This window comes from Pantherophis guttatus, chromosome 7, assembly GCF_059756535.1.
Source record: "Pantherophis guttatus breed Tessera chromosome 7, ASM5975653v1, whole genome shotgun sequence".
Classification (NCBI taxonomy): Eukaryota; Metazoa; Chordata; class Lepidosauria; order Squamata; family Colubridae; genus Pantherophis; species Pantherophis guttatus.
The window spans coordinates 25,583,113-25,596,425 of NC_142069.1; the positions used below are offsets into that span (position 1 = coordinate 25,583,113).

The 13,313-nt window shown below is 38.5% G+C and overlaps 1 protein-coding gene across 2 annotated transcripts in view; it reads left to right on the forward strand.

The window, feature by feature from the left end:
* The first annotated feature begins 367 nt into the window (after positions 1–367).
* Positions 368–13,313, forward strand: part of RIC8B (RIC8 guanine nucleotide exchange factor B) — a 34,242-nt gene continuing 21,296 nt past the window's right edge. The window contains exons 1-3 of one of the 2 annotated variants that reach the window (XM_034403591.3): positions 368–627; positions 3,208–3,255; positions 9,778–10,386. In XM_034403591.3, coding sequence (XP_034259482.1) covers positions 550–627; positions 3,208–3,255; positions 9,778–10,386 — 735 coding nt within the window. In that variant the 5' untranslated portion in view covers positions 368–549. The remainder of the gene's footprint in view (positions 628–3,207; positions 3,256–9,777; positions 10,387–13,313) is intronic. The other variant, XM_087873813.1, reaches the window with a different exon arrangement.

Below are 13,313 nucleotides of genomic sequence, written 5' to 3' on the forward strand. Positions count from 1 at the left end.
GCACCGAGGGAGCTCAACCAATCTCATTGTACATATGTTGTGCACTGACAATAAAGATTTGAATTGAATTGATTACAGAAATGAAAGCCTTGGCATTTTAACTTCCCCACCTCCATCTTTTCCTTTATTGCACAACGCTCCGCCAAACGAACAACAACAACAACAACAACAACAACAAAAGCCCACAATGCATTCACATCCTTTCTTTAAAGCGTCTCCAAGGGGGAACCCCAAAGGCTGCCGGAAAATGTAGTACCCTCTAAGAACTACCACGCCCATTTCTTCCGCAACATTCCCCCCCCACCCCCATGTAAATAACCATTCGACCAATAAAAGGTGAGACACCCGCCTCTTCGGTTTTTCCGTTTAGCCAATCGGGGCCCGCTTTTGCCTCCAGGAGGCGGGGACGGTTGCCGGGGCTTACCGTGGCGTCATTCGAGGTCAAAGGTAGAAGAGTTAAAAAAAAAAAAAAAAGAGGCGGTGGTTGCTGCTGCTGCTGCTGCCTGGCCGCGAGAACGAGCTGGCCGCCTGGCCGCGCCCTAGTCGAGAATGGCGGTGGAAGCGGCGCTGGCAGCGGTCGGAGGGAGAGACGGGGCCGAGCAGGTCCTGAGCCGCTTCAACGAGCAGGTACTGACAAGATCCCGCTGGTCCTTCTCGTTCTCCGTTAGCTGCACCGCCACCTCCCCCCCCACCCCCGCTTTGTCAGCCTTCGGGGCACCTTTCCCATCATCCGCCTTCCAGGTGCTGGAGAGACAACGCCCATAATTCCCATTTGGTATTAAGCCTGGGGAGAATGGGAGTTGCAGTCCGCGCACCCTTGCACGGTGCTAGGATGGAGAAGCCTCCGATGCTAGGATGTCCCCGCCTCTGCTGCCAGCTGGGCGTCCTTCTTGAGCCTTTCAGCCTTTCATTGGGGTCCGGGCAGCCTTGACGGACCCTCCCTTGCTGCTCTCGAAAGAAGCCGGTTCTTGCACACACACACACACACACACACACACACACACTGTAATGAATGAGATGCCTCAACCTTCCCCAACCTGGTGCCCTCCAGCTGCGTTGATCCACCATCTGTCCATCATCTACCGGTATCTCCACCCGTCAAAGCCTTTTGGAGGGCACAAGGCTGGGTGAAGTTGATTCTCTTGTGGGGCTGTATGGAAGGCATCCTGGGCATAACCAGCTCCTCCCAGCAAAGTGCATAAGATTGCAACGGCTTTGGCCTTGCCTCTGCCGTGCCATGCCATGCTACGCCATCAATACCTTTGTGTAATTGGAAGCTGGCCTTTTTTGTTCTGCCAGATATGAGCATTCAGCTCTGCCTATTATCCACAACAAGGATGGTTTTCTTTCTAGGCTTACTCCCATTTCTTGTATCTTTCCCAGTAATAACATTATTTTCTCTTAATTGCATTATTATTATTATTATTATTATTATTATTGGTTAATCTTTAGTGAGATTCACAGCCTTTGAGACTGGTTAATAGCTCAGCAGCTCAAGTCCTAACCAAGGACCTAGGAACTATTATTATTATTATTATTATTATTATTATTTAATTTTTAGTGAGATTCACAGCCTTTGAGGCTGGTTAATAGCTCAGCAGCTCAAGTCCTAACCAAGGACCTAGGAATTATTATTATTATTATTATTATTATTATTATTATTTAATTTTTAGTGAGATTCACAGCCTTTGAGGCTGGTTAATAGATTATTATTATTATTATTATTATTATTATTATTATTATTATTATTATAGTTATTATAGTTATTATTATAGTTATTATTATTATTATTATTATTATTGTCGATGCTATTTAATTTTACCCATCATGGCTGTCATTTTCTGCCCAATATCCCGGACTGCCATGGTGATCGCTATCACTATTGTAGGCTGTAATTTCTGCTATTTCAGTATTTATATTTTTCCAGAATATAATGCATAGATTCTCAAAAACCTTTCTCACTTCCTTTAGGGTCATGAATTACTTCCTCTTCTGTGTATGCATATGAAAATGCAAGCTTATGCTATGAACTCAACAAAGTCTGTAGCAAAAATGCATGACACTGTTAATCATATTAAAGGTTCTAAATCTATAACAATTAGAACTATGTGTACATTTTACACACCTCTAAGGCAAAAAAAAAGGCAAAAATCAAAATTCCATGAAAACAAGTAACTGATTTAATTTTTCATATTTTTAGCACTCTTTGAACTTTCCTCATTTTTAGAATTTTATTTTTTTGATAATGTGAAGAATGGAAAACAAAATTCCTCATTTGTCTATATATAGACTAATGATTGGAGGGTTTTTTGTGTGTGTGTTAGGAGTTGGGTACCAGTAATTGAGTTCCTCTACTCCTTTGGGTACTCTTCTACACAAGATTACCTTCTGTTGACATCCCCTCCCCAGGTAGTTGCCTAGCTACTAGAGAGAGAACTCTAGCAACACTGCTAATCAGTAACTACTCACTAGTATATTGCAAAGATAATTGAAGTGTCTAGTTAAAGTAATCTGCTAGGCCCTAGTTAAAATTTCTGTTGTTTGATGGATGTTCTCAAAGAATTTTCTAACTTGGGTCAAAACACATCCTATAATTTGTTAGAACATATTACTACTTGTATAGCATAGTCCCAGTTTGGATGGGGATTAAATTGTGAGATGCTTCTTGCTACATATTTGAAGAGTGTTGATCCAATAACTCTTTCACTGCTGAATATTTTAATAGGCATATCCCCTTCTAGCTCCCATTTCGTTGCCATGGTTAATAGTCATGGTAACCTGTTGTCCATGAACTCATACTTTGTAAAATCCATCTTGGCACTGTCTTGGTAAGGACCTTTTGCTAATAGCTCTATTGTGATAATTCTGATACAGTAATCCTGTATAAACCCCTCTGAGCTTGATGAGGTTTCATTCTAAGTACATATCCTTAGGATTGCACTGTCAGAGTATTAAGGCTGGCATTTCAGAGGATGGTTTGTCAATTGGCTGGGGAAAAATCGCTAACTGAGCAGTCTTAAGTAGATTAAACATCGGCATGGAAGGCAAATGAATTGCTAGCTAATCTATTCAAGTTTAATTGAAAAATAACTCAATTTTGGTAAAGGTTCAGACATTGAATTAAAGTTTGTTTTAGCAAAATAAACTGTGTAAGCCTGTATGAAAAATGTATATTAACTTTTTAATGACTTTTGCTTATTTCTTCAGAATAGGGCTACTTTTAAATTTGAGTCATCAGATGAAGAAAAAAGAAAGGTAAGCATGTTAACCACAAGCATCAAACTATGTGTCCATTAAAATATATATGAAGTTTGGTTTGATTGAGTAGTGCACATGTGATTGAGGCTGACAGCTTTTACAGCAGCAATACAATTATGTTATTGTACTTGAGGATACAGGGGAAAAAAAACATTTTTCAGAACTGGCAAGTGAATTGATAATACCAACAACCAAGATTTCATTCCCAAAGAGGAATCAGGCATTCTAAAAGCACATGAGCTGTTTAATTTGTTGGTTTGCTTCTCAAGCTTTTTTGTTTAGTTCATGCCTTTGAACTAAAAAACATGGGTGGTTGTTTAGTTTAATGTTTTTAACATTATGCAAACTGGATTATTGGAATATTGTTGGTGATTCAGGATGCTTTGAAAAAGTAGATAAATTGATAGTGACTGCAGGCTTATTGTGCATTATACAAGAGGGACCCCAAGCCTACATTTTCTAGTAACACTAGATTCATCATTTTTTTACATTATATGCAGACTTGTCCCTAATTGGAAAACACTTACATGTACATTAAGTTTCTCTGGTTGTGGGTACTCAAATAATAAAAAAAGAAAAATGATACAGACAAATGAAAAATTTGTCCTTCAGAATGGTTTCTGCAGATGGTTTGTATTGAGAATAAGAGGTTTTACTGTATATACATAGTCCTCGACTTACAACCACAATTGAGCCCAAAATTTCTGTTGCTAAATGAGATATTTGTTAAGTGACTTTTTCCTCATTTTATGACCTTTCTTGCCACAGTTGTTAAGTGAATCGTTGCAGCTGTTAAATTAATACCATGGTTATTAAGTGAATCTGGCTTTCCCATTGACTTTGCTTATCAGAAGGTTGAAAAGGCCATCTCACGACTCTGGGACACTACAGCCGTCACAAATACGAGTCAGTTGTCAAGTGTCTGAATTTTGATCACATGACCATGGGGATGCTGCAACGGTTGTAAGTGTGAAAAGCTGTCATAAGTCACTTTTTCAGTGCTGTTGTAACTTCGAACCTCACTAAATGAATGGTTGTAAGTCGAGGACTACCTGCAATATTTTCTTATAATAAAAAATATTAATCCAAATCATCCTATTTTATTAGAAGTAGACAGTAGAAATAAATGTAAAGGAATGTTTATAGTGTTTTTTATTGCATAACTTGTTAACGTAATCAATACCCTTCCGGAAGGTATTTGGGAGTAAAATTTTTAAACTGGTTATTTAGCATTTCAGAAAGAGCATACATATCCTCTAGGTTTTGGTGAATCTAGGAAATAAGTTTTGGGAATTTGACGAGAGCCCCAATTCTAAAAGACATCAAGCTGTTGGATCAGAGCAACAAAGGGAAACAAAAATTATGGTTCCTTTGAGAGTATTATAGTGTACTTAGGAAAATGGAAATTATAAGCAAGTCTCTGAATAATGCAGATATAAAAACTCCGCCAAAAATGTTGCATGTAAAGGAGTTGCTTTCAGCATTGCTAGCATCTAATTAATGTTTCATAAATCTGAGACCTTTTGTTGTTTCCAGGAGTTAGCATTTTTTACCCGAATCCTAAGTTTCCCTTATACTTGGATTTCTTCTGACAATAAAGTACACACACACACATATGGACTGATACTTGTGATATTTGCATAAGAGAAAGCTACTGGAAGAATAAATCCTTAAAGTAGGAACAGAGTATAAACACATGGCATGAGGCTGCATGCATTCTCTAGAAACTAGAGAACTATGCAGATACAAAGGGCTTATATTTACAGATAAGCAAATTGTAATTGCTTAATTAGCCAGTTCCTGGTTTGTTTCCTCAAATAATATAAAGGTTTGGTTCAGGTATAAAAACTCAGAAAATACAAATTAGTTCCTGTCAGAACTAAGCCTTCCATCACTCCATTACCCAGCCAGAATTGATGAAGCTTCTTGGATGAGAAGCTAAACGTCTTCTTCCTCCTCAAAGAAAAAATATAGTCCACTTGCCTTTTGAAAAAGCACCTTTGAGACAGCCATGACCTGGTTGACTGAGAATCTCCATAGACATTAAGAAAATACAAATTATCACCATTTCGATATACCACTGTCATAATTGCAATTAATAAGCTAAAGCAACCCATTGTTTCAAAGTGAGGTACTTCCCTTAAATGCGATTTATTTGTTCACATTATTCCAAGACAAAAACAAGCACAATTGTTTGATAATTGGCATGTTATATAATCCCAGCCACTGATCTGCTTAAAGGATTTATCTTAATTTAGTAAGGGTAGTTCAGATTCTGTTTCTACTAAATAATTTATTAGTTGTTTCTAATCATTCATCCATTCTGCAGCTAAAAGTACATTTTAGGGCTGTCTGCTTAGCTTAAATTTTAAACTTGTTTATCTTCATTAATTTGATAGGCTGACTATGGAAATGTTTTAAATTGTTGAAAAACAAATATGGCTTAGTTAACTTTTGTTACCATTTACTACTGTAAGGTTTTATTGAGGTCTATGCCCGTTTACCCTGGTTTTTTTCCTTGTCTCATCTCAGTTGCCAGACAGTTCAGGTTCATTTGATTATGGTTGGTAACGTTTGAGGAAGTATATTTCTTATTAAACCCAAATGACCAGCATGTAGTTTAAAACTTCACCAGAAGAACTTTTATGGTCAAAACCATTATAAATTATACTGTAATATTTTCAGTATTATCCAAAGGTAGAAAATCCATCCTTCTTGTTTGTTTTAATACAAATCCTCTTGGTGTGGTTTAATTTTATATGTAGAAGCAGTCTTTGGGCAGCAATTACCATCCATGTTCTTTGTCGAGCAGCCATATTAATCTGTTGGAGCAAAAGTCACAAATCATCCTGGTGTCCTTTAAAAACAAATCCATTTATTACATCAGGAAGTTTCATGTGCCAGACAGTCTACCTTTTAAGATTCATCGGGTCTTGTTTCTGTAGATGTGGCTTTCGCTTGACAATGGCAGATTACAGTGGTCAAAGATCAGATCCTCTGCTATTTCTTGTCTATGGCCTGGTCATATCATTCGAACGTAGTGTTCCCCAAGCTGGTTTCCTCCAGCTATTTAGATTAAATATCGTCTTCTCAGATATTAGAATCCAAGTTTGGAAACACCATGTTAGGCAATACGGTTAGGCTCAATGTGGAGAATGAATTTGGCCATTGTGTTTTGTAAATTATGATTTATGGCTTAGCACAGTTTATCAGACTAGTTAATTAACATACAGTGCAGTGGTGAAATCCAATTTTTTTTACTACCGGTTCTGTGGTGGACTTGGTGGGCGTGGCTTGGTGGGTGCGGCTTGGTGGGTGTGGCAGGGCAAGGGTCCTGCAAAATCTCCATTCCCACCCCACTCCAGGAGAAGGATACTGCAAAATCCCCACTCCTGGTGGAAGGATATTGCAAAATCTCCATTCCCACCCCACTCTGGGGCCAGCCAAAGGTGGTATTTGCCGGTTCTCCAAAGTACTCAAAATTTCTGCTACCAGTTCTCCAGAACCTGCTGGATTTCACCCCGATACAGTGGTTTATCAGGGTAGAATGGGTCTCTCCCCCCCAATCCTTTGCCTACCTGAACTCAGTTAAAATTGTGGTTGCTAATGTCAAGGACACTTAACAGGAAGGATTAGATAACGTCTTGTAGTCTCACTTTGTGTCATGTAGAATCAATAGTGGCATTGATGTTGACTTTCTACAGTCTGAATGAGTTATATAGAAGCTGGAAAGGGGAGATCAGCTCATTATCTAATTTATTTGTAGAGTTCTTGTGTATTTCATTATAACCATACTGCCTAGTGAAAAGCTACATGCCTCTATTGAGGTCAATAAATTTAAAAACATGTCCATTTGATAAGCCTCCTATTGAGGATTTAATTAAAATCCATTGAGAACTTAGAAATGGGATGTTCCTGGGACAAAAAAAAAAAAACCCTGAGCATAATAATGAACTACAAAACCTTAAGGTCAATTGAGCATGACACAATGACAATTATTTGTGTAGGAGGCAAGGAACAACATGTACTTGGCAAACAAATCTTGGTGAAACGCTGGGGACTGCCTGTACACTGGCTCATGTGACATCATATGAGTTGGATATTTTGGGGTCTTATATTTTGCTTTCCAGTTATTAGACCCTGTTGAAATAATTGCTTGTTTCTAAAGAAGGTGGCTCAGTGGCTAAGATGCTGAGCTTGTAGATCGAAAAGTCGGCAGTTCAGCGGTTCGAATCCCTAGTGCTGTGTAACGGGGTGAGCTCCCGTTATTTGTCCCAGCTTCTGACAACCTAGCAGTTCGAAGCACGTAAAAAATGCAAGTAGAAAAATAGGGACCACCTTTGGTGGGAAGGTAACAGCGTTCTGTGCACCTTTGGCGTTTAGTCATGCCGGCCACATGACCACGGAGATGCCTTCGGACAGTGTTGGCTCTTCGGCTTTGAAATGGAGATGAGCACCGCCCCCTAGAGTCAGGAATGACTAGCACATATGTGCAAGGGGAACCTTTACCTTTACCTTAAAGAAGAGGCACACCAAATTGTGGAAGAAGTTTATTGCAGATCTGTTTATTTTATTTTAGTTTCATTTACGTAGTTTTGATAGTAATAACTATCAAGCTCAGCTAGATTGTTGCTATTCTGGAATACATTTCTAAACTAAATCTTGGACAGTAACATATTGTTTCTATTTGGTTGACAGTGATTATTTCCAGTGTATGCTTGTACAAAGTTAGCGAAAACAACACCAAAGAAGCACAAGAGTGAAATGGATCATAATTTGGATATAAACTTTGATTCCAGCAAAAATCCATAAGGATGAACTGACTATAGATATTACTGGAGAAATACAAGTTTTTAACTGAGGTGTGAGAGTTTTCATCTCACAAAACACCAAATGGGACTGAGAAACCGAGAACAGCCTAAGAACTGAATATAAACATTCTGACATGTCCTGATTCTGGATCATGCTTTGTATTCTTTTAGTCATTGTCTTTGTTATAACAGTTATTTGTTCAAAATAATCAAGATTTTAGATCCGGTTGTGGGTGAAAGTTAGGTTTTTTTTAGTAATACTTTTAAGACTTATTAGTAAGCCAGCCCTGGTATGCGCAATAAGTAATCAAGAATAAAGCTATTCAGTCTTTCTGATTTTATTCCCAAAATATACTTAGAATAGAATAGAATAGAATAGAATTCTTTACTGGCCAAGTGTGATTGGACACACAAGGAATTTGTATTTGGTGTATATGCTCTCAGTGTACATAAGGAGAATAAAATACATTCAGCAAGAATAAAAAGATACAACACTTAAGTGATAGTCAAGGTTACTAATAAGCAATCAAATCGTACTAGGAAACAAATAAAAACAATATAAATTGAAAGATACAAACAATATGGTTATAGTAATAAGTGGGAAGAGATAGATACTAGTAAGGAAGAGAAGAATAATAGTAATACAGTCTTTAGTAAATTGTTGTGGGAATTAGTTGTTAAGCAGAGTGATGGCATTCGGGGAAAAACTGTCCTTGTGTCTAGTTGTTCTGGTGTGCAATGCCCTATAGCGTCGTTTTGAGGGTAGAAGTTGAAACAATTTATGTCCAGGATGTGAGGGGTCTGTAGATATTTTCACAGCCCTCTTTTTGACTCCTGCAGTATACAGAATATACAGAACCTCAGTGGAAGGCAGGTTGGTAGCAATCAGATTTTCTGCATTTCAAATTGTCCATTGAAATCTGTGTCTGTCTTGTTTAGTTGCAGAGCCAAACTAGACAGTTATGGAGGTGCAGATGACAGACTCAATAATTCCTCTGTAGACCTGTATTAGCAGCCTTTTGGGCAGTTTGAGCTTTCTGAGTTGGCACAGAAAGAATATTCTTTGTTGTGCTTTTTTGATGAAGTTTTTGATGTTAGGTGTCCATTTTAAGTCTTGAGATATGATAGAACCTAGAAACTTGAAGGACTTTACTGGTGATACTGTGTTGTCTAGTATTGTAAGAGGTGGTAGTATAGGAGGTTTTTTAGGATGAATGAGAATACGAACAGAGCTTCTATCTGCAATTCTTTAAAGCAGCTCAGTCTTTAGAATCATGCTGCAACCATTGTAAAAGCTTGTAAAAACCAGAGGCTACATTTTCATTCCTTCATGCTCTGAAGCACTTTTCTGAAATTGAATCCACAATATTCCATATCCCTAATAGATAGGACCAGCAGCCGGGCAAGTAATAAAGAAGGAGAAAAAAAATATGCCTTTACCTTTTAGAAATAGTGCAAACCACTACATATTTTCATGGATTTGTTAGCATTTAATGGGGCCACAAGTCATTAAAATATACATTGATGTCTACAAAATGGTCATATATTAAATGTATACCTAGTAGACTTTCTATTGAAATAACTTTCTAGCAGTAAACCAGGCAGAGGACACAATAAATAAACATTATGAGGATCATTAAATTTTGTGATTATGGATTTGTATATTCCAGAGGAAATAATACCTGTTTTTTCCGTCTTCTTTATTTAGCAACTATGTGAGGGAATATTGCAAGTATTAAGCAAAGATATAAACACATCCTATAGAGTCACTTGTCTAGAAGCTCTTCGCATTCTCTCAAGAGACAAGAAAGTCTTAGTTCCTGTAACAACAAAGACCAACATGCAAACCTTGATGAAGCTAGCAAAGCTGGATACTTTGGAAGATAATTTGGAGGATGTGACTGATTTTCCTGTCATAGTGGAAGCTTTAAAATGCCTTTGCAACATTGTTTTTAATAGCCCAGCTGCCCAGAAACTCAGCTTAGAACTGAACTTGGCAGCTATGCTTTGCAATCTTCTGAGAAAGTGCAAGGACCAGCAATTTGTGGAAGACATTAAGTGCTTTGATCTACGACTCCTCTTCCTCCTTTCCCTCCTGCACACAGATATCAGATCCCAGTTGCGCAATGACCTCCAGGGATTGCCCCTGTTGACTCAAGCCTTGGAAAGTGCATTTAGCATAACCTGGACAGATAAGTACATCACAGCTGAAGACCAAGAAATGTCACCATTGTCTCTTCAAGAAACGGATTGTGCCATTGAAGCACTGAAAGCTCTCTTTAACGTTACTCTTGACAGCTGGAATGTGCACAGTGAGGTAAGGCTTGAATTGAGATCATTCCGATCGTATTTATTTCTGTTTGTAGATTTCTGAATTGATGTTTATGGATGAAATTATGTACAGCCCAAAGATGCAGGCAGGCCAACAGACAGTAAGTTTATCCAGAACAAACTACAGGTAGTCCTTGACCTACAACAGTTCATTTAGTGACCGTTGAAAGTTACAATGGCATTGAAAAAAGTGACTTACGACGGTTTTTTACACTTACGACCATTACAGCATCTCCGTGGTCATGTTATCAAAATTTGGGTGCTTAGTGACTGTCTCACATTTATGATGGTTGCAGTGTCCTGGGCCAGTGGTGGGTTTCAATTTTTTTTACTACCGGTTCTGTGGGTGTGGCTTGGTGGGCATGGCAGGGGAAGGATACTGTAAAATCTCCATTCCCACCCCACTCCAGGGGAAGGATATTGTAAAATCTCCATTCCCTCCCCAATCCAGGGGAAGGTTACTGTAAAATCCCCATTTCCTCCTGATCAGCTGGGACTCGGGAGGCAGAGAATAGATGGGGGCGGGGCCAGTCAGAATTTTTACTATCGGTTCTCCGAACTACGCAATTTTCTGACAAGCAAAGTCAATGGGGAAGCCAGTTTCACTTAACAACCGTGTTAATAACTTAACAACTGTAATGATTCACTTAACAATTGTGGCTAGAAAGGTCATAAAAGGGGGCAAAACTCACTTAACAACATAAATTTTTGGTTTGATTATGGTCATAAATCGAGAACTACCTGCATATAAAATACTCAGTTACTCATTCATTTCCAAGCGGCAGCAGTTTAGTTCCACAATAAAACATTATCTCAACCAATAATGGAATACCAAAGGCTATATTTTCTCTCTATTGCACTGGCTTGCAACTAGCATAGACAAGAAGTACCGAACTACTAATGGAAAGAGTAGCTCTTTCCTTTACGTATTTATAAACATATCTAATAGGTATTCCCACAGCTCCTAGTTAAATATGTACATTTCTTTCATTGTATACATGCAAAAACCAAATTAGTTAGAAGAGCAAATTGTTGCAAAGGTAATTCATGTAAATTAATCTATAATAAAGAAATCTTAAATAAACAGATACATCGAGGTAAATATCAGTAGGTTAGCATTTCAGAGAAATATATTGTAATGTACAAGAAGGAGAAAAATAATTCTTAAACTAATAATTCTAGGTAGCACTTCTCCAGAATTTACATGTTTCCAATAAACTATTTGAATGCTACATTTTATTGGGTGCATTTTGACAACATTCTGCCATCATTAATGCACCAAAGGAGAAAAGTCAAAAGCCTACATAAGGAGAATGTAAGTGAAAATTATGATCTGAAATCATTTGTACATTGATGAATTGCAGTTTCCATCATTACCTTCATTCCTTATATTGAATGAGATTGCTGATATTGAAGTAAAGTATGTCTGAAACGCAGTAAGTTGACAGCTCTCAGTGTTATAGGAGAAGAAAAAAATAAATTGGAAAGCAGGGAGTAGAAATTCATTATGAGTATCAATCGAATGTCTTCATTGAGTGATGCATTTTTTTAAAAAAAAGTAACAGGTGTTCTATGTTTTGAATATCAGTTTTGGGTAATAGGACAAATAGGTTTCTTAAAATAGAGTTATCTTATTCTAATAAGCTGGCATCAAGGTGTTGGTGACCACCTTTAGAGCGCTCCATGGCTTAGGACCTGGGTACCTACGAGACCGTCTTCTGCCACCGAGAGCCTTCCACCGGCCAGTACGCTCCCACAGAGAGGGGCTCCTCAGGGTGCCGTGGGTCAAACAATGTCGATTGGCGGCCCCCAGGGGGAGAGCTTTCTCTGTGGGAGCACCTGCCCTCTGGAACAAGCACCCCCCGGAGATATGAAGGATTCCGGATTTACGTACTTTCCGCCGGGCCCTCAAGACTTTTTTATTTCCGGGCTGGCCTAACTTCTCCAATTGCTTAATTTTAATTTTAATTTTAAAAGCGGTATTTTAATTGTTGGGCCAAAATTGTTTAATTTTTTTTTTTTAAGTGTTCTTAAATTTTTGTCTTCTGTGTGTTTACCTTTGGCTGTTTACCACCCTGAGTCCTTCGGGAGAAGGGCGGTATATAAATTTAAATAAATAAATAAATAATAGTAGTCTAAATATTCCATTATACTTTTAGAAAACGCCTTGCAGTTTCACTAAACACATACAGTTGTATACCAGAGGTTAGGCATCTCTGGTTAAATAGCACATTTCAGGGAAATCCTAAGTACTGATACAACCCCATCTTACTTCAAAATTAAACATTATGCAAATTTGAATGTGAGTCATTTATAGGTTCAGAATAAGACAATAATGAATATGATAGATGCAGAAGTCTTTTATAAATTTTTACTAAGTACTTTAATTGCAAGAGTGAAAACTAACACAAACGGAACTGTTGTGGCCTGTCAGCAGCCTGTGCAGCTAGTAGCTGATTCCGACAGCAAGGAGGCTGGTGTAGTGCTGCACCAGCAGCCTCTGCAGCTGGCACTCGAGTCAGACAATGAGGAGGCTGGAGAAATGTGGGGATTCAGCCAGGGCCTTCAGAACCTCCAGAAGCTTCCATGAGTGAAGAGGAAGAAGAGGAGGAGCCTCTTCTCGATGCACGGGCGCGCAGAGTTGCCAAAAGGCAGGAGTGGCTCCTCAGGAAGAGGTCTCCTTGAGAGTAAGGCTTGGGGCTAATTGGCCACTCCCTTAGCCTATTTAAGGATGGACGACGACTGAAGCAATTTGCAGGGAACAACGTAGTTCATTCTCCTTCGCGTCTGGATCTTAGTTCTTTTATCAGTGTCCTCCAAATTGCTTCTGGGCTTTCTGCCAATCCTAGTAAGATTATTTATTCTTTGGATTCTTGTAGGCTGTTAAGAAAGTTAATTAACAGCCTTTGTTTG